The 27,537-nt window shown below is 41.3% G+C and overlaps 1 protein-coding gene across 2 annotated transcripts in view; it reads left to right on the top strand.

The window, feature by feature from the left end:
- Positions 1–17,179, top strand: part of loxl2b (lysyl oxidase-like 2b) — a 35,421-nt gene extending 18,242 nt beyond the window's left edge. The window contains exons 4-14 of one of the 2 annotated variants that reach the window (XM_010902834.4): positions 2,377–2,588; positions 6,009–6,210; positions 8,733–8,916; positions 10,521–10,672; positions 11,329–11,496; positions 12,872–13,037; positions 13,338–13,578; positions 14,194–14,309; positions 14,632–14,768; positions 14,883–14,994; positions 15,800–17,179. In XM_010902834.4, coding sequence (XP_010901136.1) covers positions 2,377–2,588; positions 6,009–6,210; positions 8,733–8,916; positions 10,521–10,672; positions 11,329–11,496; positions 12,872–13,037; positions 13,338–13,578; positions 14,194–14,309; positions 14,632–14,768; positions 14,883–14,994; positions 15,800–15,870 — 1,761 coding nt within the window. In that variant the 3' untranslated portion in view covers positions 15,871–17,179. Of the gene's footprint in view, positions 1–2,376; positions 2,589–5,993; positions 6,211–8,732; positions 8,917–10,520; positions 10,673–11,328; positions 11,497–12,871; positions 13,038–13,337; positions 13,579–14,193; positions 14,310–14,631; positions 14,769–14,882; positions 14,995–15,799 lie in introns of both variants that reach the window. The other variant, XM_010902833.4, reaches the window with a different exon arrangement.
- The last annotated feature ends 10,358 nt before the right edge of the window (positions 17,180–27,537 follow it).

The raw sequence follows: 27,537 nt of genomic DNA, 5'->3' as shown, positions 1-27,537 counted from the left end.
TACGAATTGCTTCTGTGTAAACTGGTAGGTTTAAGTAAAACTGAAAGACTGCTTCATACCGTATGTAAATCATGTGGGAATTGCAGGAATTTTCCTTGGTCAGTGTACTGTAAGTCTCTAGGGAAGAGAGGGGGTCTTATGTTCTTTAAAGCCCTGTCATCTGAGATTGTGACTATTATTTATCTCTGTGCTAATGTTTAGGACACAATGTTCATTTCAACAACTGTTTACTCCCAAAGTTTCTTGTGAGGTTTATAACATAGCAAGTAAGAAACGTCTCGTTATCCCTGAAGATCCTACTTTCAGTTCCTTATGTGTCTTGGTTGAAAGCAGTGCATTACATTAGAAATTGGGATGCAACCTAGGTCTTTTTTTTAAATCACTTTCTTCAAAGCTACAGTACCAGAGAACTTAAATACAGACATGGTCACTGAACCCGCAGCTATATTTTCATCCTCAATGTGATGTATTTCTTCCATCCACCTGCTGGTTAATGTGGTCATCTGTGAAATGTTTTTTCCCCCCTGGGAAGGAGTATGCTGTTAATTTATAGTTTGTCCATGGTTTGGTGGTGTCTGAACATGCCTGTGGCATGATGTGAATGACATTTCAGGAGCAATTAACTTTTTCTGATTAAAGGTTGTAACTTGGCCCTAAATGGCAGCCTATTCCCTACTGCAACACTTCTGACCACGTGGCTTTGGGTCGGAGAGCTGCCGAGGAGAGACACCCATCACACAGTTGTGCTCTCCTCTCTTTGACAAGGCCTTCACAGTCACGTAATGCTGGAATGTGGGTTGGGTTTTTGGAAGAGAGGCAGTTAATTCAAAGGCCAACAGTCATCACATATGGTCTCCATGTAGCTTTTTGAAAAAGACAGATGTGTTGGCTGATATACAGCCAGTAGCCAGTTTAGTAACCTACTGTGTTAACTAAAATGTATTGCTCCTAAAGACAGTCATGTTGCTGTGGTTTGGTGTATAAAGAGATGCCCATCTGCCTGCGTGTGACATATTGTCTGTTGGGGAGATCCATTTGGTTGAAGGTGTGGTGTATCTAGTAAACTAGCTACAGGGAGTACATTGCCTTTGATCTAATGCCCAACGCTTCCAGGAGAAGTATGTTACTCTCACCACTTCTGCCTTAAATTATATAAGTTAAATTATATTCTTATTGTATTTATTTTGATACTACAGTGTACTCAATGAATACTCTGAGTGAGAGCCACCAATGGATTTAAAACCAGTGAAAATGCTTTGTGGGGAATTTTTGCAAAATTCATGTGCCAACTGGTATAATGATCCTAAAGAGTTTATTAGGCCAGTGTTACAATACCCACACTGAGTCTGTCACCTTCTTGCATATTTCCAAAGACACTTTTAAAACGTGTTATTTTAGATGGCACTGTCACTGCTTTGAATCCTAACTTTGTTCAAAAGCCGAGAATTTGCTGCACAGCTTCTTCTGTGCTGTGATTAATGAGGTGATGGTATTGTAAAACTGTTTTGGTGAACTTCAGAGGCTTTACAAGGATGTGCAGTCGGAGCATTTTCCTGGAATTGGTACCAGGGGGGTCGTTGCTAAAAGCTTTCAGTAAAACTAGCAAGGGAAGCTACCTAATACAGATACATGAGGAGTAAATTCATTTGTATTGATCATACCTCATTATATCATATCACACATGGTATAATTTGTACCTGAAAGTTTATTTTGGTGATAAAACCCCTGAACTGCCAGTGGAGCCTATGAGATTGGATGTGTCTTATTGTAAGTGTGACTGTCAGATTCACCTTCTGGTTAGAATAATGTTATTCCTGCTCATCATGTTTAGCAGTACACTGCAATCATAAATATGGTACACTGCAATCATAAATATGCATAAATTCGTTCATAGAATGATTTGGATCATATTATCATATTGATTACATGTTGTATTAAAGTTGAAATGACTCCAACATGGCTATATACAGGAGAACATAAATATTTGTTAGCCCCAATGAAGATACAAAACTGTCATTGTTCACCCTTAACATGTGATACAAGAGAACCGATTAACAGGAAATACATTAACAAGTGGCCTAAGTGAAATGTATCTGAAAGTTATACCGTAAGTAAGCTACATTAAGACGTTTAAGGTTGCTCCAGGAATCTTGCAACTCACCAAAGGTGCAAAGATCAACCATTAATTAGCAATGGTTACTTGAGGAGTGTTCAATCTCGGCTGTTCTTTCAGAGATCGCTTTTTGGGGTTTAAGATGGAAACCTACAGGTGGAACCCTATTTTTCTAACTGTAACCAATTTTTCTCCCTGAACCTATACATTTTATTCCCTGCAGATCTCCTTTGCCTAAATAGGTGTGTTTATTTGGTTTACAGAGTTTAAACATCCAGGTGGAGGATGTGCGTATTCGGGCCATTCTGTCATCGTACCGCAAACGCATCCCTGTGACAGAGGGCTATGTGGAGGTGAAAGACGGGGGGAAGTGGAAGCAGATCTGTGACATGGAGTGGACCAAGCACAACAGCAGAGTCATCTGTGGCATGTTCGGCTTCCCCGGAGAGAGAAAGTACAACGCCAGAGTCTACAAGTGAGTGAGGGACAGGACTTGACTTGTACCTAATGAGACCTCTTTATGCCTACAATAAGCTCACTCCATTCATCTCTTTCCCTTTTGCTTTTACCTTGACCTCGTGTTTGTTTTGTCGGGGGAAAAGATGGGCCCTAGGCAGCGACAGACCCGTAACCTATCGCAGTCAAGATTTGGCTCTTAACTCACTCCATTCTGTCATGTGTTTAGGTAACATATTACCGTAGCCATTCAGTGCTTTCTAAGACTTCCAAAAGCAATTTACAATTTGGTGATACAGTGGGAGAGATTTTCTTATTGTTGCCTTTCTGTTTGTAGTATGAATCAAAGAAGAAATGTAGTAGTTGAGTACTGAAATGTTATACTACCTTTATTCAGTATACTGAACTCTATTATTTTGTACTGTGCTGTGAAGCAGAAACTTGTGAAAAATAGACAAATTATTGGTTGATTTGGTCAACCAGATTTGGCCTTCTTTGAGAGTGCAGCTCACTGAGATAATAGCCAATATGTAGAATAATGAAGAGATTGCATTCATATCTGTTGAAATGTTGCAATGTTGAGGGTTACCCATGTGACAACCAAACCCGGACTTCCTACTCTGCTAGCAGCTTTCAAGCTAGCTGGCAAAAAAATCTATAACAAGCTAGACTTTTAGCTTCATACATCCGCCTCATATATAATCATTCCTGCTGTCCTAGAACTTAAATTACCCCCTTTGTATACATATTCAGGATTAGTGAATTCCTTAAAGTAGCCGTAATGGTGAAATGACTGGGCTGGAGAATATTTGAGTCTTATTTACATGTGGAAACCTGCAGAGGAATATCCAACAGTTATTAATCACTCAAACATTAGCCCTCACCTCAACCACTGAAACTGACCTTGGATTTACTGTCAGGGAAGAGTAGGGGAAGAGTGGGAGAGAAGTTTCCTCTGGTTAGGTAACCACAGTACAGCAGCTCCCTACTTTCCATCTACGTGTCTGCCGACATGCACCCGGTTGAAACCCATGAAACGTGCAGACTGTGTTTTTATAGTCTGGAGTTCGGTCCAGGCAGCGGCAGACAGCCAAGTTCTACAGATCATAATCTTAACTTTACCTCTGTTGAAATGCCTCTGTATGCCCTCTAGTTTCACCTAGCATTTTAAGAACTATTTTGAGAGCATGGATAAAAGTAAAAATATTTAACTTTCCCAAAACAACAATGCTCTTGTTGTTTCTGTCTTATTTCATGATGTGATTTTTGTAATGATGTGGATGAACACTGGATTGCAGATGTAATCTTGACCATTGGGGGCCCTTGAAACTACTGGTCAGCTATCTTGGCACTCCATGTTGGAGTAGTCCTTCAAAGGAATTAATGGAACTCCACCGTATTTCAGTTAAAGGTTTTAAGGACAGAGTAATGTGTCTAGGATCAATATGCATTTTTCAAGAAGACCATAGACTTTCTACACGACTATGTTCACCATTTCAGTGTCTTCTTGCAGAGGCTTGATACATTGCCGTTGGGTTCCAGGCGAGGCAACATTCTTTTAACCAGATCTTGAATGGAAAACAATCTGTCTCCGTTGCTCTTTAATGTCCTTTGATGTACAACTTTTAGACATGTGATATAAAGACAGGAAGAGGACATGCTGTTCTGTTTTAAATGTCCATTTAAGACATTAGTTGGCTCACCATTAAAAAAGTGAGGGAATAGATTAAAATCTCTGCAGGCCTGGAAGATATAAATGAATCTCACGTGTTGTTCACATCCTAGACTTAACAGTAACCTCATTATTAACTAAATGAGTATTGATGCAGGATCAAGCATCTCACAGGGTTACTAAACAGGCACATCTGTCGCCTCAACTCTTTGTTGTTATAGCTGCCTTGTTATTTAACTACTACAAATGGTTTATGTTTATTGTAGTACAGTGTATATAAAAAGTCTACACACCCCTGTTAAAATGCCCCTGTGTGATGTCAAAGAATGAGACATAAATAAATCATGTCAGACCTTTTTCCACTTTTAATGTGACCTATAATGTGAAAAATTCAATTGAAAAACAGACTGAAATATTCAAGGGGTAAAAATGAAAAATAAAAACCTTACAATAAACCTTACCAGCCTCTTATAACCGGGGATGTGGCTGTGTCCAGAATTAACCAATCACATTCAAACTCATGTTAAATAGAAGTCACTAAACACCTGCCATCATTTAAAGTGACTCTGATTAATCACAAATAAAGTTCAGCTGTAGGATTTTCCTGACATTTTCTTAGTTGCATCTCAGAGCAAAAGCCATGGTCCGCAAAGAGCTTTCAAAGCATCAGAGGGATCTCATTGTTTAAAGATATCAGTCAGGAGAAGGCTACAAAAGAAGAAAACTAGTCAGGGAGGCTTCCAAGAGAGGCCTACAGTAACATTAAAATAACTGCAGAAATGTCTGGCAAGTACTGCTACATGTGACAATCTCCCATATTCTACATATGAATGGGGTAGGGTGACAAGAGGAAGCCTTTTATTGCAAAGCCCGGCTGAAATTTGCAAAAACAAACCTCAAATCCTCCAAAAGCACGTGGGAAAATGTGTTATGGTCTGATGAAACCAAGGTTGAACTTTTTGGCCATAATTCCAAAAGGCGCAAAACAACACTGCACATCACCCAAAGAACACCATACCCACAGTGAAGCATGGTGGTGGCTGCATCCTGCTTTGGGGCTGTTTTTCTTCAGCTGGAACCTGGGCCTTAGTCAGGGTGGAGGGAATTATGAGCAGTTCCAAATACCAGGCAATTTTGGCACAAAACCTTAAGGTGTCTGTTATAGAGAAGAAGATGAAGAGGAAGTTCACCTTTCAGCACAACAATGACCCAAAGCACACATCCAAATCCACAAAAGCATGGCTTCACCAGAAGAAGATTAACGTTTTGAAATGGCCCAGCCAGAGCCCAGACCTGAATCCAATTGAACATCTGTGGGGTGATCTGAAGTGGGCACAGGAGATGTCCTTGCAATCTGACAGATTTGGAGTGCTGGGCAAATATTGCCACATCAAGATGTTCCATGCTAATAGACTCCTACCCAAAAAGACTGAGTGCTGTAATAAAATCCAAAGATGCTTCAACAAAGTATTAGTTTAAGGGTATGCACACTTATGCAACCAGGTTGAGTTTTTTTTTTTTTTCTCTCAAAGTTTCAGTTTATTTTCAATTGAATTGTTCATGTTATAGGTCACATTTAAGGTGGGAAAAGTTCTGACATGATTTATCTTTGTCTCATTCTTTCACATCACAAGAACCTGGCATTTTAACAGGGTTGTGTAGACCTTTTTAATCCACTGTAGGTGTTGGGGGGGGGGGAATAGCGGCCTGTAATGAGATGTTTGTCCACGTCTTATTTTCCTGTGTTTTAAGGATGTTTGCTCGCAGGAGAAAGCCCTCTTACTGGGACTACTCTGTGAACTGCACTGGAAACGAGGCCCACCTGTCAAGCTGCAAGCTGGGCCAAACTATGGCAGTGAAGGCCAACAGCACATGTGGCGGAGGCACACCCGTGGTGGTCAGCTGTGTGCCAGGAAGAGCCTTCTCCCCAACCCCCATGACAGGCTTCAGAAAGGCCTTCAGACAAGAAGTAGGCATCGCAGAATTTTAACCACTGCACTCTTCCCATAAATACATACAGTGGGGAGAACAAGTATTTGATACACTGCCGATTTAGCACGTTTTCCCACTTACAAAGCATGTAGAAGTCTGTAATTTCTATCATAGGTACTATACAACAAAAATCCAGAAAATCTAATTGTATGATTTTCAAGTAATTAATTAGCATTTTATTGCATGACATAAGTATTTGATACATCAGAAAAGCAGAACTTAATATTTGGTACAGAAACCTTTGTTTGCAATTACAGAGATCATATGTTTCCTGTAGTTCTTGACCAGGTTTGCACACACTGCAGCAGGCATTTTGGCCCACTCCTCCATATAGACCTTCTCCAGATCCTTCAGGTTTCAGGGCTGTCGCTGGGCAATACAGACTTTCAGCTCTCTCCAAAGATTTTCTATTGGGGTCAGGTCTGGAGACTGGCTAGGCCTTGAGATGCTTCTTACAGAGCCACTCCTTAGTTGCCCTGGCTGTGTGTTTCCGGTCGTTGTCATGCTGGAAGACCCAGCTACGACCCCTTCAATGCTCTTACTGAGGGAAGAAGGTTGTTGGCCAAGATCTCGCGATACATGGCCCCATCCATCCTCCCCTCAATATGGTGCAGTTGGCCTGTCCCCTTTGCAGAAAAGCATCCCCAAAGAATGATGTTTCCAGCTCCATGCTTCACGGTTGGGATGGTGTTCTCCGGGTTTTACTCATCCTTCTTCTTCCTCCAAACACGGCGAGTGGAGTCTAGACCAAAAAGCTCTCTTTTTGTCTCATCAGACCACATTACCTTCTCTCATTCCTCCTCTGTATCATCCAGATGGTCATTGGCAAACTTCAGACGGACCTGGACATGCGCTGGCTTGTGCAGGGGGACCTTGCGTGCGCTGCAGGATTTTAATCCATGACGGCGTAGTGTGTGTCTCTTTGAGACTGTGGTCCCAGCTCTCTTCAGGTCATTGACCAGGTCCTGCTGTGTAGTTCTGGGCTGATCCCTCACCTTCCTCATGATCATTGATGCCCCACGAAGTGAGATCTTGCATGGAGCCCTGACCGAGGGAGATTGACCGTCATCTTGAACTTCTTCCATTTTCTAATAATTGCGCCAACAGTTGTTGCCTTCTCATCAAGCTGCTTGCCTATTGTCCTTTAGCCCATCCCAGCCTTGTGCAGGTCTACAATTTTATCCCTGTGTCCTTACACAGCTCTCTGGTCTTGGCCATTGTGGATAGGTTGGAATCTGTTTGATTGAGTGTGTGGACAGGTGTCCTTTATACAGGTAACAAGTTCAAACAGGTGCAGTTAATACAGGTAATGAGTGGAGAACAGGAGGGCTTCTTAAAGAAAAACAAACAGGTCTGTGAGAGCCGGAATTCTTACTGGTTGGTAGGTGATCAAATACTTATGTCATGCAATAAAATGTCAATAAATTATTTAAAAATCATACAATGTCATTTTCTGGATTTTTGTTTTAGATTCTGTCTCTCACAGTTGAAGTCTACCTATGATAAAAATTACAGACCTCTACATGTTTTGCAAGTAGGAAAACCTGCAAAATCGGCAATGTATCAAATACTTGTTCTCCCCAAGTATTTGATACACTGAAGGCCGGAGCCAGTGCCTTGAATGGGGCTTCTCTTTGTAGTGATGATATTTCAATGTCACCCTTTTTGGATGTGTACTAATTTATGCCGCGCTATTTCTGGGCAAATGATAAATCAAATGAAGTAGCTGTGGGGAGATACCTAGCTCTGCGTTTTGTTAAAGTCCATCTGTTGTGGTTCTGTATGTTTTAATTGATTAATCATCATGGACTCATGGTAATTGATGCTGTTCCAATGAAAACATATTTTGGGAGTCCACACTTACATTTCTTCTGGGAGTAATCTCCTGCCTTCTCCCTCTGCTGTCTGTCTCTGTCTCTCAGCTAGCTCTCTCATTCTCGCTTCCTCTGCTATCATTCTCTAAGCTCTGATTTGTACATCCAAGTACTACACTCCTGCCTGTTTCCTGTCATATTTTACATCTCCGTTTTTACGAGCCAGCTGGGCATATTCTGGAATATCACATTGTATGTGTCCTGAATGGCATCCATTTGCACTTACATTGTCCATGGGCCTTAATCAAAAGTAGTGGACTACAATTTGAACCGAACTAAGATCTAAATGTGTGAACTATGAAGTATAATGATCATTGAATAGTTTTGAGGCAGTAGAAGGCTTTTCTGTGATGCCAGTATATTAGAAGACTGCCCAAACGTATCTGGCACCACAGCAAAGCCTTCCTTGTAGAACGACATACAACTGTCAATCCTACTTCTAAATCACATTTTCGTCTTGCCAACAAACTACTGATTTAGAATATTCAACCATTTCAATACTGTTTTAGCATATTATGATATTTTCAAATACCTATTTAGAATCATACATACTGGGAATAAACATATAGTCATTTGGTTGTTTGAATAAATCAGCCTATGAATCTGGACTCTCTCTTTCCCCCAGCAACCACTGGTCCGTCTGCGAGGTGGGGCCATCGTAGGGGAAGGTCGTGTGGAGGTTTTGAAGAATGGCGAGTGGGGAACAATCTGTGATGATAACTGGAGCCTCCTTTCAGCCACGGTGGTGTGTCGAGAGCTGGGCTTTGGGAGTGCCAAGGAGGCCCTGTCTGGTAGTAGGCTTGGACAGGGTAAGGATTAAAAGTCTGTACTATTTACAATGACAGGGTCTTCATACTTTGTGCACCCTCCACTTACCCTTTTTGTAGAATTTTATGAGATTGGAGAACAGATTGGAAAGGAACTTAGACCGTTATAGAATATTTCCACATCGCTGAGATCCTTCGGTATGGTCTTATGGACTGTCCTCATTTTTGAACCACAAGTTTTTAATGGAATTCAAGTCTCGAGACTGAGATGGCCATTCCAAAATCCACAGTTTGTGGTCAATTAACCATTTCTTCACAGATTGCAATGGGTGCTTGCGGTGGTTGTCTTGCTAGGAGATCCAAATTAGGCCAAGTTTCAGCATTCTGCTAATATGTACCAGGGGTACTTGGTATAGTTAATGATGCCATTGACCTTAACAAGGGAACCAGGACCAGTGGAAGCAAAAACAGCTACATAAAATTAAAGATCCAGCATCATATTTTACAATCGTTCTGCATAATCATAATTTTCTTAGTTGCCAAAACCACTGCTGGTGTGCGTGGCCAGAGAACTCTATTTTTGTTTCATCTGACCAAAGCACCGGGTTCCAATCCAAGGGCCAATGCCATTTAGCATACTCAACCACTTCGATTTTTTGGTTGAGCTCAGTAAAGGCTTTTTTACTGGCAACTCTTCCAAAGAAGATATTGGTATGGAGATGGCATCTTATTATTAAAGATATTGAGTTACTTCTTTAACTTTACAATTGTGGCAATTGGATTCTTCTCTGCTCCCAAACCATCTTCCTCAAAGAAAAAAAAGTTAGATTTCTTTACGTCAGGATTCCTTTATCTATGCACGTGGTTGGAATTTAGCTCAAATATCCATGTGTCCAAATGTGTACTTCCCCTCATTAGATTTCACAGTATAGTAGTTCTAATCTAGGATTACTTTGGCTGTTTTGATCATAATAAATATGCTAAAATTAAAAAGGGGGACCTGTTCCTAGATAAGTGTTTCTACTCTGATGCTTTTTTACCTGGTCAACAACCGGGTCCGTTTGCCAAACAATGCACTTCATCAGTGTTGGAAGACTTTGTCTTTTCATCTAGGGATATTTAAGAATCTACCGTTAATTGTCCAGTTTCCCTAATTACTGTCCTCAAGGTCTATGTGTGTGTGTGACTGTGGAGTTTCCTCTCACTCACTGACTTGCCTGCAGGTATGTTGGTTACCATGGGTCTCTGTTATTTAACTTTGAGATTGACCAATAACTGAATAGCTGTTTTGTTTTTTTAATTTATTTTTTTATATAATACAGCCCTATAGAATGATTAAAAGGAATTGCACATGGCTATGTTTTTCCCATATATTTACTAGTGTCAAGGGCTAAGGAACCCCAACCAACTCAGGGTTCCAGGAATGTTAGTCACAGAAGGACATATAATAGTAAACCAGGTAGATCAGACAAAAACATTCTCTTTGACCCCTTTATTGAATGCTGCTCATATAACCGTGATGAAAAGATCCTGCAATGCAATTTATGGTCACCAATGAGGTGACACAGCAAATTACAGAGTCACCTCAGATTCGTTGAATGTCTTACCACACAGTTTTTAACCTCACTCCACTGTTCTTTTCTTAGGTATGGGCCCAGTCCATATGAATGAAGTAGAGTGCTCTGGGTTTGAGAAGTCCATCACAGAGTGCTTCTTCAACAAAGAGTCCCTGGGTTGCAGCCATGAGGAGGATGCATCAGTGAGATGTAACGTCCCAGCCATGGGCTTCCAGGAGAGGGTAAGGGTTTTTGGCTGTGAACGTCATCTCCCCACAAGTGTAGTAACCCATGGCAAGTTATGAAAAACAGGCTAAAGACGTTTTGTGGGTCCTCATTTATAAACATTTTAGGATTATATTGAGGTTTTACAATTTGAATTAAGGAAATTAGGGTAAATGTTAGTCTTTAAGGTTTAGGATTGTTTTGCAGTTAGGATTTACTTAAGATTTGAAAGTTTTTGGGGTTAAAGTTTCAGCTAGTGTTTGCGTTAACGAAAATATATATTTTTAAAGAGATATAATTGTGAGGAGTTTTTGGACTAAAATATATTAAAGTGTGTGTGTGCGCGTGTGTGTGTAGGCATATCTATGCTTGCTGGTACAAGGACAGTAATCACAAGAACAATTATTTTGGGGTGAGGGTTAGGTTTAGGATTGAAGGTAAGGGGTTAGGGTTAGTGTTAAGGTTACATATTTTTTGGGTAATAAAACAGTAAAGATAATTATCTTTAGCAGGGCATCCTCCAATAGCTTGTAAGAATTAACAGCAATGGTCTTTTCCCTTCTTTCGTAAAATCAAAAAATCATTGTAGCATGGACTATTACTGCTACCTGTGTGTTAGTAGAGTAATACAGATATGTCTCCTGTGTCTCTCTGTCTTTCTTTCTCTTTGTAGCTGCGTCTGAGTGGGGGGCGGAACCCATATGAGGGCCGTGTGGAGGTGCTGGCGGAGCGGAACGGCTCCCTGGTGTGGGGCACAGTGTGCAGTGATGGTTGGAGCACCATGGAGGCCATGGTTACTTGCAGACAGCTGGGGCTCGGCTTTGCCAGCAATGCCTTCCAGGTGAAACAAACAACAAAGTTTTTTCCACACAGAGAAGTAAATTAAGAACCGATTCCTATTTGGATGACCTGCCCAAACATGCAGCTGGGCTCTCCTATAACCATTACGATATAGTTTGACATCCATATTGGATCAGATGAAAGAGGAGGCCTACTACTTTTATTCTCTCCTACGTTTATTGGTCTACAGACACGTTTTGTAGTAGGAACAAAAAACGTTCGGGTTCTAAGGGGAAAATCTTTAATGGGATTGTCTTCCACACATAACAGAGGTGGAAATGTAATGAAAGAGTGATGTATCATGGAGTGTTGCATGCAGGCAGATAGTGGATATGACTGGTGTTTTTGCAGCAGCTGCCACGCCGGAGAAAGATTCAAGGATGTTGGTTTTGATTAAGTTCGGTTGTGTCTCTCTTGTGGTGCTGGGTATTGTCTCCTGTTATAAGGGGCATCTGCAGTGCACCTTGATGTTGTATTGACTATGCACCAACTATTCTTCACCGCTCCGGAAATGACAGATGGTGCTGTATGTTTGTTGTGTAGACCAACAATTTTATGGAGAATGATTACCGTCGCTCTTGGATTTTAACATATTTACACAACGAAATTAGGAAAGAAATCAAGTAGATTGATGGAGACAATTATACACGGTGAGATAAAGAACAGGTTGCCCCCTCTTGTGGTTGTTACAAAAACTGCTTTGCTCGTAAGTCTTGCTATCAACGTCTATAAGCCCTGGATTGCTGATTTTTTTGTATTGGCCACATGGAGGCTTTGAAACCTTGGTCAGCCATTTTGTTCTTCTAGTGGGGCAGTAATGTAAGGTCAAAGTGTATTTACAGTAAGAAATTATAATATTCTTTTTTTGTTTTAGCTAACAAAATGTCAATATGTTAATCGGTTCATCACACACAATATTGCAGAAACCACTGATCAGATTTCGACTTAACTTGGGTTAATGATGCGTTTTTTTACTATGATTGGTACAAGGAAAACTAAAATGCCCTAGTAACTGGAATTCAGCCACATATAATGTCAGACATACAATATCTAAATTGGCCCAATTAGCCTCATTCTTGGGGGCGATATGTTTGCTGTTGCCTTGTTAAAACTGCTTTAATGAGTAGGTAAACTTAACTCTGATCAAAATGAAACATTATGTTTGAAATGATTAGTAAATGTAAAAACTGAAAAATACTTTCAGGAAAAAAAAATGTTTTACCAGTAAAATCCCATGTTACGTTTACTCTCGTCTGTTCTTTTGCAAGCCCCTGTACAAAGTCACACAACAGCATACCTGAGCTTAGGGAACGCTAAAATGTGATATAAACCACTCCCTGATTGTGGTCATTTTTGGTATCTGTTCTGTCCTGTAGGAGACATGGTACTGGCCTGGGGAAGTGAGTGCTGACCCAGTGGTGATGAGTGGGGTTAGATGTTCTGGCACTGAGATATCCCTTTCTCACTGCCTGCACCACGGAGATCACCTGACCTGTCCTAAAGGAGGGGGACGCAATGCTGCTGGAGTCTCCTGCTCGGAGAGTAAGAGGACTCCCTGTCTTTCCCTCACAGACTGCATTCTGGCACGGACTCGATTTCCTGCACTGAAAGATTACGATGATGATTTGCTTGTAAAGTCTTGCATTCGTCTGTCCTGGCCTGTTATCATTTAATGACTGTTTTAAGCGTCATGCAATCTGATTGTTTAAATCCTCTGATTGCTGACCTGTAACACTGTAATTTGGGAAGCCAACAGGATTACATGTTACAGTAAAGTTTGAGGATAAGTGACGCTCTAAATGTGCCATTTCCCTACACCCTCTCTGCCTGCTGACCCCGCAGCTGCCCCTGACCTGGTGCTGAACCCCCAGATAGTGGAGCAGACCACCTATATGGAGGACAGACCCATGTTTATGCTGCAGTGTGCCTACGAGGAGAACTGCCTTTCCACCACCTCCAGTGTGACCCCTGCCAACTCTGTCCGCCGCCTGCTGCGCTTCTCCTCACAGATCCACAACAATGGACAGTCTGACTTCCGTCCCAAGGCTGGACGCCATTCCTGGGTGTGGCATGACTGCCATAGGCAAGTTGCTGCATGCATTTCCTTTCTGTAGACGATAACTTCCTGTTTTGTTTAATATGGTGATTTATTTGACCTCACAGTTGTGTGAATCACCTAGATTGGCTATTTTGGTGATGTTTGGGAGTAAATTACAAGCAAGTTTTGTAGCTTTTCATAAGATATTTTAGTTTTTTTTTGTCATTTACCATTTCAATAACTTCCCCGCCCATGGCCTGAAATGTCTCAGAGGTTTGCGGTCAAGGCATTTGATGAACTGTGCGAAGTAGGCAGCCTGACAGTCAGCAGTTCTATATACATCCAACCCTCTGTGTCCTCATGGTGGCCAAAACCTGACAGTGTGCAGTGGAGCTCTTACCAACCATCTGCCAAGAGCCCTGTGGGTTTACACATAGGACCTCTAAACATATACAATTTCAAAAGTCAATTTTTATTTTGGGTTTCCTTGGGTCCGCCTTGGGGCCGTATCTTTCAACAGTGTCTCCAGCTCTTGCATGAAAGCCTACTTGCTCCTGAGAGAACATAATAGGCACTGTAGTAGATTGGTAGGTTTACTTTTGCACCGTGATTGCAAGGCAGAAGTTGAATAAAGGTGGTCTCATGTGTCTCGGTGTCCAGACACTACCACAGCATGGAAGTGTTCACCCACTACGACCTGCTGAGCCTCAATGGCACCAAGGTGGCCGAGGGACACAAGGCCAGCTTCTGTCTTGAGGACACGGACTGTGACGAAGGTAAGAGCTTTGACCAATGGGGGAAAAAAACTCCCTTCACCGTGAACTCCCTCCTTTATACACATTATTATGTCAACCCAAACCAATGGGTGCTGGCTTAAATATTTTCTTAGCACATGGTTCTTATCAGCCATGTGACAGGAGCCTGACAGAATGCATAACCAGGCCAGTTCAGTTGGTTTGCCTGGGCTCAGTAGTGTGGGAAGCTAGTTCCTCGGTTTAGGCAGAATTGAACACAACAAATACATATTCAGCTAAAGCCCAGTTTCTACTCCCAGTGTCTGTCAAGCCAAAGGGTTTTTGCTCACTTGTCTATTGTCAGGTATTGAGAAGAAATACGAGTGTGCAAACTTTGGAGAGCAAGGAATCACTGTGGGCTGCTTTGATACGTACAGACATGATATTGACTGTCAATGGGTTGACATCACAGACGTCAAGCCCGGAGATTACATATTCCAGGTAAGGGTTTTGATTGGTAACATTAGGTAAGTTCCTCAATGGCAGCCTATCTGGTGAGCGGATACATTTTTTGTGTGTAGAATGATCACTCCAGTCATGTGGCTCTGTCCGCAGGTTGTCATTAACCCCAACTATGAAGTACCTGAGTCGGATTACTCCAATAACATCATGAAGTGCAGATGTAGATATGATGGCCACCGTATATGGATGTACAGCTGTCATAATGGTAAGACAATAGGAATGATTTATATCAGACATTCATATATAATGTACAGCTGTCATAATGGTAAGACAATGGGAATGATTTATATCAGACATCCATATATAATGTACAGCTGTCATAATGGTAAGACAATTGGAATAATTTATATCAGACATCCATATATAATGTACAGCTGTCATAATGGTAAGACAATGGGAATTATTCATATCAGACATCCATATATAATGTACAGCTGTCATAATGGTAAGACAATGGGAATTATTTTTATCAGACATCCTGTGTTACTGCATTGTTCCACCCTCTTGGACTTAAAGGGGCCTTTCACACACACATTCATTAAAGTATGTTTTCAAACCTCGAAAGTTGACTAATATTGAGATGTGACGCATCATAATTATCAACCTGTTGTTTATGGAAATGTTCCGCAACGAATGAAATGCAGACTACAAACAGACATGGTTTTCCTAACAATAATGTATCAACCCTGAGAAAATAGAGGCATTAATTATAATCCACATAACAATTCACATTTCCTGCTGCTGCAGTTGTAACAAGCTGGTACTGTATAACGATAATGGATAACGATAATGACGATAATGGATATACACCAAGATAATACACTATACACCATAGATTTGGAGTGCAAGGATATGCAGTTTGTTTATATGCCAGACTGATGCTGTAGGACATTAGACTGCATTGGATATCTGAAACCTGCTAATGAACCCTGCTTTGAAAGGGTTATATTAAACGTTTTGTGATATGTGTTGCAGTGTTAAATCAGCAAATGTTGTGATCATGCGTACAGGTGGTTCGTTAAGCACTGAGACTGAACAGTCCTTCCCTGGCCTACTGAACAACCAGGTGACCCACAGGTAAAAGGATGAATTTGAGGAAGAGAAGAACTGAGCAACCATTACCATCGCTTCCACCACAGAGAGACTACCAAAAGTCCTCAACCACTAAACTCTCCTTTTGATTAAATAGAGCGTTTGGCAATTTTACCTTTGCCAAAACATGTCAAATCAACAAACACAATGACATTTTAAACACACACATGATTCAAATGATTAACTATGTTCAAAAAGAAACACACAAAGAGCTCATCAAGTAAGGTCTTCATCTCTGCAGGCCACTCTCTCTATAAGCTCTAAATCTCCTCCTCTCCCAACCCCACATTTAAGGTTGAGGTCATCAATGCAATGATGGAGTTTCTTTCCAACAAATATCTTTCCTAACTGCTCCCCACTAGAGGAGAGAATGACACTCATCTTTTGTCCCAAATGACACCCTATTTCCTGTGTAGTGGACCCCTGGGCCCTGTACAGAAGTAGTACACTATAAGGGGAATTGGTTGGATTTTGGGATGTGTCACAGGGAGCAGTTTCTCTAAAGTACACTAATGAAAGGGAAATCATCTGCACTTTTATATATATATATGAAACATTGAGTCAAATGTTATTTTCCCAGGGATTGAATGTCTATGACAAAAAATGATCTCTGTGGAACAATGAGCATATGCATATTGGGAAAACTACAGACTTAAGCTAATAGTCTATAATGGCTTTATACAGTAAGTGCGTCATACAGGTTACTCTCAAGCAGCTTAATGAAGATGTTTATTGAGGACGCAGTATGATATAATAATACTTCCAATAAGTGTAGTACTGTTATATAGCTGCCAATAAGTGCATCGCTGTTGAGAAATGTCTTAATCCAATGGCTGTCCTGTGCCTCTTTTCTATTTTGGATTGCGCATCAAGTTGACATGTGATTTAATAATTTCACCTGTCTTCTAACAATTACCAGTCTTCTCGTCTGTGGTACAGGGTACTCCCTCAGCTGTCATCAATATGGTCAACACATTTTATTCTGTGGTGTTTTCCAATTCTGAGTGAGTCAACCTTGTACTATTTCCAAGTTCCTTTTCCATGATAAAAACCAAATGGTAGACATTAGTCTGCTCCACCACACAAATTAATGATTGTAGAATAGTAGTTAAAATGGAGGGATAAATGTGCCTTATAGTGAGAGTTAAACTAGTTTTTTCCTTCCAAACGTATGTTTTCTTTACAACATTCACAAACAATATAATCTTTTAAAGCAAACATCATATTAGTAACTTATTGTTGTAAAAGTCAGGGATTTTAATAACTTTTTTTTTTACTTTATTTCTGTGCAATAATGTGTCTATGTCTTATTTTATTGTCTTTTTTTTTTTATTTACATAATGGTGCTACCAAACTGTCATCTTCTGTTTTATGAGGGTACAAGGACAGCTGAAATGCTACAGTATGTTACTTATGCTAACTGTGTACTTGAATGGAGTGTTAAAATCCATAATGTGCTTTGTTTGTTGACTATATTAAAGCCTGGTAAGAGTTTTTGAGCAGACAAAGGTGTTGGTTTTATTGTCAGATACAGTATAATTATGCCACCATAATTACACACTTCTGTTTTTCTTTAGTCCATGGATTTGCTGCCATCTTCTGGTAGTTTAAGGGAGTGATATGACCAAAATGTGAAACTGTTGGGTGATGGTTGGTTGTTTTTGTGCTGTTAAACACAAGTGTTTAATGACAGTGTGTTTCTTGCATATCCTGACCAAATGGTCATTCTTAAAGTGTGCTTCAGACTTCTCCCACAGTCTGGGGCAGATACTGCAGTTTAGAGTCCAGAAAGAAAATTCCCATCGATGATGAGAACGTCTGTTAAAACTTTAATAACTTTAGTCAGCAGCTTTGTTCAAAAAACAAAGTGAATAATTCAGATAATTGTCACTAAAGAAATTAACCTTTGATTATCAACCAATACCTGCCATGTTGTTCTTACAATGGCAAATAGGTTGTTCACAAATGGGCGTACAAGTCCCACACAGAGTGTCCACCAAGCGTAAGATTATGGTGGCCCACGTTTTTTCTTTTCTAGCTCTGTGATCCAACTCCCTTACGACAGTAACAGAGAGTCTCATGGCCAGGGCCCCGTTAGCGATGGTTGCCGTCTTCGATGGAATAGTGACTGATTTGTATCACAACACTCCAACCTCAAAGCTCTTCCAAGGCCCAGGGATATCTAACATTTACACTCAGAAGTACTTCAACGGGATTTACTTGCTTTTAGTGCAGCGTCAGCAGTAAGCTCACAACCAATTTAATTTGTAAAGCAAATAACAAATAGGGTTTTCAAATAATATAAAAGCTGTGGTCAATCTTTAGCAAACTACTTCGAATGCCAAGCTTTGGAGTCACTAAAAATGTGAGTATGTTAAGCTATGAAATTAACAAAGCTATGAAATGACCAAAACATTTTAGAGAGAAAATCCAGGCCTCCTTGCTCTTTGTTTGGACTGTTTCCTGTGTTAATGTAATCAGCCCTGCCTTACTCAGCGGCAGGACTAATAGGGTTAATCTCCAGCTCCTCCAGGATCAGGGCTCTTGTTAAAAAAACATTGAAGCAGCTTGTCAAGTTAAGACAAATGGTCTTGAACCAAGCACAGGCCGTGGCACCCTGTTCCCTATAGAGTGCCCTATATTTGGCCAAAAGCCTTTGGGATCTGGTAGCTTAGTGCAATAAAGAGGGAAAGGGATGCCATTTGCAATTCAGAAAGCAGCCACAGCCATGCACAGCCTACTACCTTGGAAAATGTGACTTTTCCAGGACCATACATTACACACTGAAAACCCTCTCTGATATATTTTTGGTCCTTCTGATTGACACCTATTGCCTTGGTGTACTTTACTGTACTCTCTTAATTCAGGTTATTCACATGAACTTAGCATTAAAATGATGATAACCTTGAGGAAACCCATGGTTGTGGGCCTTTTTAGCTCACAGCTCCACTTCTGTGTGGTTTCAGTTCAGATGACAGGCAGTTTACCAGCAATATAATTTTTTGGAACGGATATTTCGAGTCATGATTGAGTGACTCTTTAATTTCAGTTGTTCATTTGACCTGCTGGAGGCAATCAATTCAATTAAAGGATTACCCAGCACCAGCACTACATCTGCCTCAGGCCTCAAAACACTCAGTCTGCCCCTGCCTACCAGGCCGGGTGACGGAAGCAGGAGCCATCTGATGGCCGGAAACTCAAACCAGAAGGTCCCCACATAGGAAAGACACACTACACGTACATACACCAACTGCACACACTCCTCACATGGCTGAAGGTCTGGTTTGTTTTGCTGCGAGGGAGAAAAGACCACCTACCATGCTGTGCCACCAGGAGGGGGGAATGTCATGGGTAACTTGAGACAGAGTTTAGTGGGTAACGACAGACATTCGGTTGACTAGACATGCTTACTGAGGCCAGGGAAAATCTCCTGCGCTGAGGTAACAAAGAGCTGCATTCATATGATAAAAGGTTAAAAGGAGAATCAATAATGTGAGAGGCTTTCCTCAATAGATGATTTCCCTAAAAAGGATATGGTACAGCAGCCTGGGAGAGAATAGGGCAACAGGTGAATGGGTCTCATTTCTCAAGTGTAACCGGAGAGCTCAAGGAAAAGTCCAATCTTTCTGGATGCCCCTCAAATCATCTGATTCCCTTGTTATTAATTTCGTTCAAATGCGTGCTTACTATTATAATGGCTGTAACCAGGTTGTAATACAAACAGCTAATCAACTTTAGTGGGAATGTATCATGCATAGTATGCTCTTACATAGTATCCCTACAAACTTCGGGTTAGATGGCTGTAAAATATAGTAAAAACAGATGGCTGTTTCCATATAGTTATGTTGTAGTTACTTGGAAGTACAACTGTATTGGACGACGCCATTACATGCATACCAATTTTCTTTGCAATCCTACTGTTACATGTTACCACCTTCACACTCATTAAGTATGGAGTAAGGCTGTAAATGAAAGTAGTGTCTGTTTCCATATAGATATACTATAGTTACATCTACCAATAATTGTCCTGTAGTTAGCAGGTATGTACAGTTGAAGTCAGAGGTTAACGTTAACTTAGGTCAAAGACATTAAAACTCATTTTTCAAACACTCCACAGATCTCAGGTTAAACTTTTGGCAAGTCAGTAAGGACTCATCTACTTCGTGCATGACAAGTATTTTCTAGCAATTGTTTATATTATTTCACTTAATTCACTATATCACGATCTGAAGTTGGCGCCGCAGATGGTTGCCTCGGTTGGTTGGTGCACGACATGTTGTCTTTGTGTGTTAAATCAGTGTTCTGCGACAATTCTCGGATTGTTTTCTCATGAGAGGAGATCATAAACATCAGGGAAACAACTCCTGTGGTTTTATTCCCAAATTTTGTTGTAACATCCGTTGCATTACTGGACATTCTGGTTAGAGCTACATCTGCACTCTGTCAAGAAGGGAAATACCGACGGCGAGAAAAACGAGCTGGGGTGCTTGTACGCTCAAGGCGCGATGGAATACGGACTCCGCTACCAGGAATATTCCTCATCAAACGTGCGATCACTTAGCAATAAACTGGACGAACTTCACTTGCTGTTGGGGAAAACAGATATCTCCACCTCTTCAGCCTCGTGTTTCACGGAAATGTGGCAGTGTGGCTCTGTACCGGACTCAGCGCTGCTATTGCCAGTTTATTTTTTTTCAATCTCCTGGGCGCCTCGTGACACAGAACTCTCGGGCAAAACGAAGGGAGGAGGAATATGCAGCCCGCGGGAACTCTCATCATTTATACTGGTCGGTGTTTACATTCCACCGCAAGCCAACTTGCACGAGACACAACGGCAGCTAGCGGAACAGATAGCCTACGTGGGGCGTTGCGGATATACCCGGACTCCTTAGTTATTGTTCTTGGCGACTTTAACAAAGGTAACAAAAGCCACGAACTCCCAAAATATAAACAGTTTATTAAAATCCAGACCAGAGAGGCAAACACTTTGGATCACTACTACAGTACAATCAACAATGCCTGTCAGGCTGTGCCCTGTGCTGCTCTGGGACATTCAGACAATGTCATGGTCCATCTAATACCCACATACAGGCAAAAAACTAGAACTTTCTAAACCTGTTGGCGGTTGGTCTAAGAAGTGGAGAAGTGAAGCAACAGAGGTTCAGCGAGTGTGTCTGGAATACACTGATTGGGATATTTTTAGATCACCCATATCAGTCATCCCCACCTCTACCACCACAATGGCACTTTCAAGGGGACTAATAGTCTATTCAAAAGACAGAACCCCCGGAAAGCAGCAGGGCCTGACAGTGTCTCCCCATCTACTATAAAACAGTGTGCAGATCAGCTTTCTGATCACCTCATTGGAGACATGCTGCATTCTGGCCTGCTTCAAATCCTCCACCATCATCCCAGTCCCTTGGATGTCAAGGATCACAGGACCTATTGACTACAGACCCGTCGCCCTGACCTCTGTGGTTATGAAGTCATTAGAGTGCCTTGTGCTGTCACACCTCAAGACCATCACCAACCCTCTACTAGACCCACTGCAGTTTGCCTACAAAGCAAACAGGTATGTGGACAATACAGTCAACATGGCTCTACACTTCATCCTCCAGCATCTGGACTCCCCTGGAACCTATGCCAGAATCCTGTTTGTGGACTTCAGGTGCACATTCAACACCATAATTCACGCTTTGCTACAAGACGAGCTGTCCCAACTGAGAGTACCCAAGTCCACATGCAGGTGGATCACAGCCTTCCTGTCCATCAGGAGGCAGCACGTGAGGCTGGGAAAGCACTTATCTGACCCCCTGACCATCAGTACCGGCTCTCCTCAAGTCTGCGTCCTGTCTACTACTCTTCTCCCTGTACGCTAGCAGCTACAACTCCAGTCAACACTCTGTCAAGCTTCTCCCTGAACATCGCCACTCTTACAAAGTAAGCACATCAGAGGATGTACTTCCTGCGGCAACTGAAAAAGTTCAACCTACCAAAGACTATGATGGTGCACTTCTACAGTGCCATCATAGAGTCCATCCTGACCTGCTCCGTCCCCGTCTGGTAACCTGCAGCCACTGCCAAGGACAAGGGCACACTGCAGCGCATCATCCCTCTGCAGACTATAGCCTGCTCTCCACATAAACACACAGCTAAATATTTTTAAGCACTTACATATTTTTTGTAATTTATTTTGGTATACCTCATTCTACTATTTTTATTTGTTTGGTATAATTTGTTGCACTAATGGGCAGAATAAATACCTTGTTTGTGGTGAAACTTACTTGGCAATAAAGCTCTTTCTGATTCTGACATCCCAATTCCACTGGGACAGAAGTTTACACACATTAAGTTGACTGTGCCATTAAACAGCTTTGAAAATTCCAGAACATTATGTTATGGCTTTAGAAGCTTCTGATAGGCTAATTGACATAATTTGAGTCAATTGGAGGAGTACCTGTGGATGTATTTCAAGGCCTTCAAACTCGGTACCTCTGCTTGACATAGGAAAATCAAATGCCTGAAGGTACCACGTTCATATGTACAAACAATAGTTCTGTCTCCTAGAGATTAATGTACTTTGGTGCAAAAAGTTCAAATCAATCCCACAACATCAGCCTTGTGAACGGGCCTTGTGAAGATGGAGGAAACAGGTACAAAAGGATCTACAGTGGCGAAAACATGTATTTGATACACTGCCGATTTTGCAGGTTTTCCCACTTACAAAGCATGTAGAAGTCTATAATTTTTATCATAGGTACTTTTCAACTGAGTGACGGAATCTAAAACAAAAATCCAGAAAATCACATTGAATAATTTTTAAGTAATTAATTAGCATTTTATTGCATGACGTAAGTATTTGATACATCAGAAAAGCAGAATTTAATATTTGGTACAGAAACCTTTGTTTGCAATTACAGAGATCATACGTTTCCTGTAGTTCATGATCAGGTTTGCACACACTGCAGCAGGGATTTTGGCCCACTCCACCATTCAGACCTTCTCCAGATCCTTCAGGTTTTGGGGTTGTTGCTGGGAATACAGACTTTCAGCTCCCTCCAAAGATTTTCTATTGAGTTCAGGTCTGGAGACTGGCAAGGCCACTCCAGGACCTTGAGATGCTTCTTACGGAGCCACTCCTTAGTTGCCCTGGCTGTGTGTTTCGGGTCGTTGTCATGCTGGAAGACCCAGCCACGACCCCTTCAATGCTCTTACTGAGGGAAAGAGGTTGTTGGCCAAGATCTCCCGATACATGGCCCCATCCATCCTCCCCTCAATACGGTGCAGTCATCCTGTCCCCTTTGCAGAAAAGCATCCCCAAAGAATGATGTTTCCACCTTCATGCTTCACGGTTGGGATTGTGTTTTTGGGGTTGTACTCATCCTTCTTTTTCCTCTAAACACGGCCAGTGGAGTTTAGACCAAAAGGCTCTATTTTTGCCTCATCAGACCAAATGACCTTCTCCCATTTCTCCTCTGGATCATCCAGATGGTCATTGGCATACTTCAGACGGGCCTGGACATGCGCTGGCTTGAGCAGGGGGACCTTGCGTGCGCTGCAGGATTTTAATCCATGACGGCGTATTGTGTTACTAATGGTTTTCTTTGAGACTGTGGTCCCAACTCTCTTCATGTCATTGACCAGGTCCTGCCATGTAGTTCTGGGCTGATCCCTCACCTTCCTCATTATTATTGATGCCCCATGAAGTGAGATCTTGCATGGAGCCCCAGACCGGGGGAGATTGACCATCATCTTGAACTTCTTCCATTTTCTAATAATTGCGCCAACAGTTATTGCCTTCTCACCAAGCTGCTTGCCTATTGTCCTGTAGCCCATCCCAGCCTTGTGCAGGTCTACAATTTTATCCCTGATGTCTTTACACAGCTCTCTGGTCTTGGCCATTGTGGAGAGGTTGGAGTCTGTTTGATTGAGTGTGTGGACAGGTGTCTTTTATACAGGTAACAAGTTCAAACTGGTGCAGTTAACACAGGTAATGAGTGGAGAACAGGAGGGCTTCTTAAAGAAAAACTAACAGGTCTGTGAGAGACGAAATTCTTACTGGTTGGTAGGTGATCAAATACTTATGTCATGCAATAAAATGCAAATTAATTATTTAAAAGTCATACAATGGGATTTTCTGGATTTTTGTTTTAGATTCCGTCTCTCACAGTTGAAGTGTACCTATGATAAAAATGACAGACCTCGACATGCTGTGTAAGTAGGAAAACCTGTAAAATCGTCAGTGTATCAAATACTTGTTCTCCCAACTGTATATCCACAGTAAAACAAGCCCAATATATTGACATACAGTTGTGCAAATTTTTTTGCATACCCTAAGAATTGGTAATATATATACCATTTGTAAAGAAAACATGAGTGAGCAGGCAAAACACGTCTTTTATTTCTTATGGGATTCACATTAGACTGCAGGTCATAAGAGAACGGCACAATCATAAAACAAAACATGGCAACAAAGAAAAAAAAGAACTGACCCCTGTTCAAAAGTCTGCATACCCTTAGTTCTTTATACTCTGTATTTCCCCCTTTAGCATCAATGACAGCATGCAGTCTCTTGTAATAGTTCCCGAATTCTTGCAGGTGGTGTAAGCCCATTCATCTTGATAAAATGCCTCAAGGTCTTTGGTCGTCTTGCATGAACAGCACATTTGAGATCTTCCCAGAGTGGCTTGATGATATTAAGGTCAGGAGACTGTGATGGCCACTCCAGAACCTTCACCTTTTTCTGCTGTAACCACTGGTCAACTTGGCCTGGTGCTTAGGGTCATTGTTGTGCTGGAAAGTCCAAGCACGTCCCATGTGCAGCTTTCATGCAGAAGAATCCATATTGTCTGCCAGTTTTTTCTGATAACATGCTGCATTCATTTTTCACAAGATTCCTTGTGCCTTTTGAGCTCACCCCCCCCCCCCAACACATCAGTGAGCCACCACCATGCTTCACAGTGGGGATGGTATTCTGTTCACTATAGGCCTTGTTGACCCTTCTCCAAACATAGCGCTTATCGTTGTGTCCATAAAGCTCTATTTGGTCTCGTCACTCCAAATTACAGTGTGCCAAAAGCTGTGAGGTGTGTCAAGGTGTTGTCGGGCATATTGTAACCAGGCTTTTTTGTGACATTGGTGTAGTAAAAGCTTCTTTCTGGCAACACAACCATGCAGCTCATTTTTGTTCAAGTATCGTTGTATTGTGCTCCTTGAAACAACCACAGTCTTTTTCCAGAGCATCCTGTATTTCCCCTGAGGTTACCTGTGGGTTTTTCTTTGTATCCTGAATAATTCGCCTGGCAATTTTGGCTGAAATCGTTCTTGGTTTACCTGATCTTGGCTTGGTATCAAGAGATCCTCGAATTTTCCAATTCTAAGTAAGTGATTGAACATCACTGACTGGCATTTGCAAGGTTTTGGAAATCCTTTCATTTCCTTTTCCATTTCTTAAAGTTCCATTTCCTTGTTACGCAGGTCTTTTGACAGTTCTTTTCTGCTCCCCATGGCTCAGTATCTAGCCTGCTCAGTGCGTCCATGTGAGAGCTAACAAACCTATTGACTATTTATACACAGCCACTAATTGCAATTTAAAAAGCCACAGGTGTGGGAAATTCAACTTTAACTGCCATTTTCTGCTGTGTGTGTCACCTTGTGTGTCTGTAACAAGGCCAAACATTCAAGGGTATGTAAACTTTTGATCAGGGCCATTTGGGTGATTTCTGTTATCATTATGATTTAAAAAGGAGCCAAACAACTATGTGATAATAAATGGCTTCATATGATCACTATCCTTAAATAAAATACATATTTTCAAAATCAATGTCAAAATTTCTGCCAGGGTATGCAAACTTATGAGCTCAACTATAATCTAAAAGGCCGGTCAGCATGGAAGAAACCACTGCTCCAAAATTGTCTTTAAAAAGCCTGACTTTGTCCCCATAGTCTACTGGTTTAAACAATCTCAGCGACTTTGTTCTCGTCCATGTAAAAAAAATCTGGTGACAGAACACACTGTTTTGAGACTATAGCTTGATATCTGAGGAGACAGTATGATACATGTTGACCAGCAGAACTACCTGTTTTCTCTGTGACAATATCTGGTTCATGGGGGGAATAAATCTTCTGTTTCAATCCTTGCACATGGGAAAAAGATCATACTTTTTGGAAAAATGTATTCTGGTCTGATGAAACAAAAATGTAACTGCCCATAATGACCATAATTATGTTTGGAGGAAAAGGGGGAGGCTTGCAAGCCGAAGAACACCATCCCAACCCTAAGGCACGGGGGTGGCAGCATCATGTTGTGGGAGTGCTTTGCTGGAGGAGGGACTGGAGCACTTCACAAAATATATGGTGTCATGAGGAAAGAAACCTATGTGTATATATTGAAGTAACATCTCCAGACATCACTGAAGAAGTTAAAACTTGGTAGCAAATGGGTCTTCCAAATGAACAATGACCCCAGGCATACTTCCAAAATTGTGACAAAATGGCTTAAGAACATCAAAGCCAAGGTATTGGAGTGGCCATCACAAAGCCCTGACCTGAATCTTGTAGAAAGTTTGTGGGCAGAACTGAAAAAAGCGTATGCGAGCAAGGAGGCCTACAAACCTGACTCACTTACACCAGTTCTATTGAGAAGAATGGGCCACAATTCACCAAACTCAGTGAGAGAAGCTAGTGGAAGGCTACCCGAAACGTTTGATCCAAGTTAAACAATTTAAAGGCAATGCTACCAAATACTAATTGAGTGTATATAAGCTTTGGACACACTGGGGAGGTGCTGAAAGAAAATAAGCTGAAATCAATAATTTATATTTTTTTTAAATAAAGTGTTGATCCTAACTGACATAAGACATGCACTTTTTCTAGGATTACGTGTCAGGAATTGTGAACAACTGAGTTTAAATGTATTTGGCTAAGGTGTATGTAAACTTCTGACTTCAACTGTATGCCGTATGTTAAATTAAGCAGAGTCTGTTTTACTGTTTTAACGACGACTTGGCCAAAAGCATACATTTACAAGGGGACAAGACAACACACAGATCATACCACATACCGCAATATAAGGATAGGTTTGTCAAATTCAGCAGGTGCATTGATCTGACAGCAGCTTTGGAATGTTTCTTTTTGTTTAAAGTTAAATGTTTTTTGCAATTTGTTTCATTTATTTGGTGGAAGTTAACTGAGTAACGGCCAGAGGATGTCTATGTTTTGGAAGTGACAAATATTAGATGTCTACCAAAGCTCTGGTTACCATTGGATGTTATGTAGTGAGATGAGGTTAAAGGGGCATTTGTATATAAGTTGGTATCATTTCGACATTATATCAGAGTGTAAATGTCAAAGTGATAAGTGTGGAAGCACATGGCAAGCAATTGGCATGTTGGTAAATTACATAACATTTATTTAGCTTTTCAGCGACAATCCTATGTTATGCATGAGATCGCCACAGTCAAGGATTGGCAGGATATTTACAAGGCTACACTCAGAAGTGTGAAGGATGTCTTGTTGAACCAAAAAATCTATTCAGGGTTTAACTTTAGACTGGTGAAGTCAAAGACAATTAGCAGTCAAACCATATACTAAGGTACTTATTTGAATGTGTCCACAGGCTCTGATTTCATTTTGGGGGTACTAAGAAGTAGGTAGG

This window comes from Esox lucius, chromosome 13 (assembly GCF_011004845.1).
Source record: "Esox lucius isolate fEsoLuc1 chromosome 13, fEsoLuc1.pri, whole genome shotgun sequence".
In the NCBI taxonomy this organism is placed as follows: Eukaryota; Metazoa; Chordata; class Actinopteri; order Esociformes; family Esocidae; genus Esox; species Esox lucius.
The sequence above is the reverse complement of the archived record's forward strand: the minus strand, read 5'-3'. Positions and strand labels throughout refer to the sequence as shown.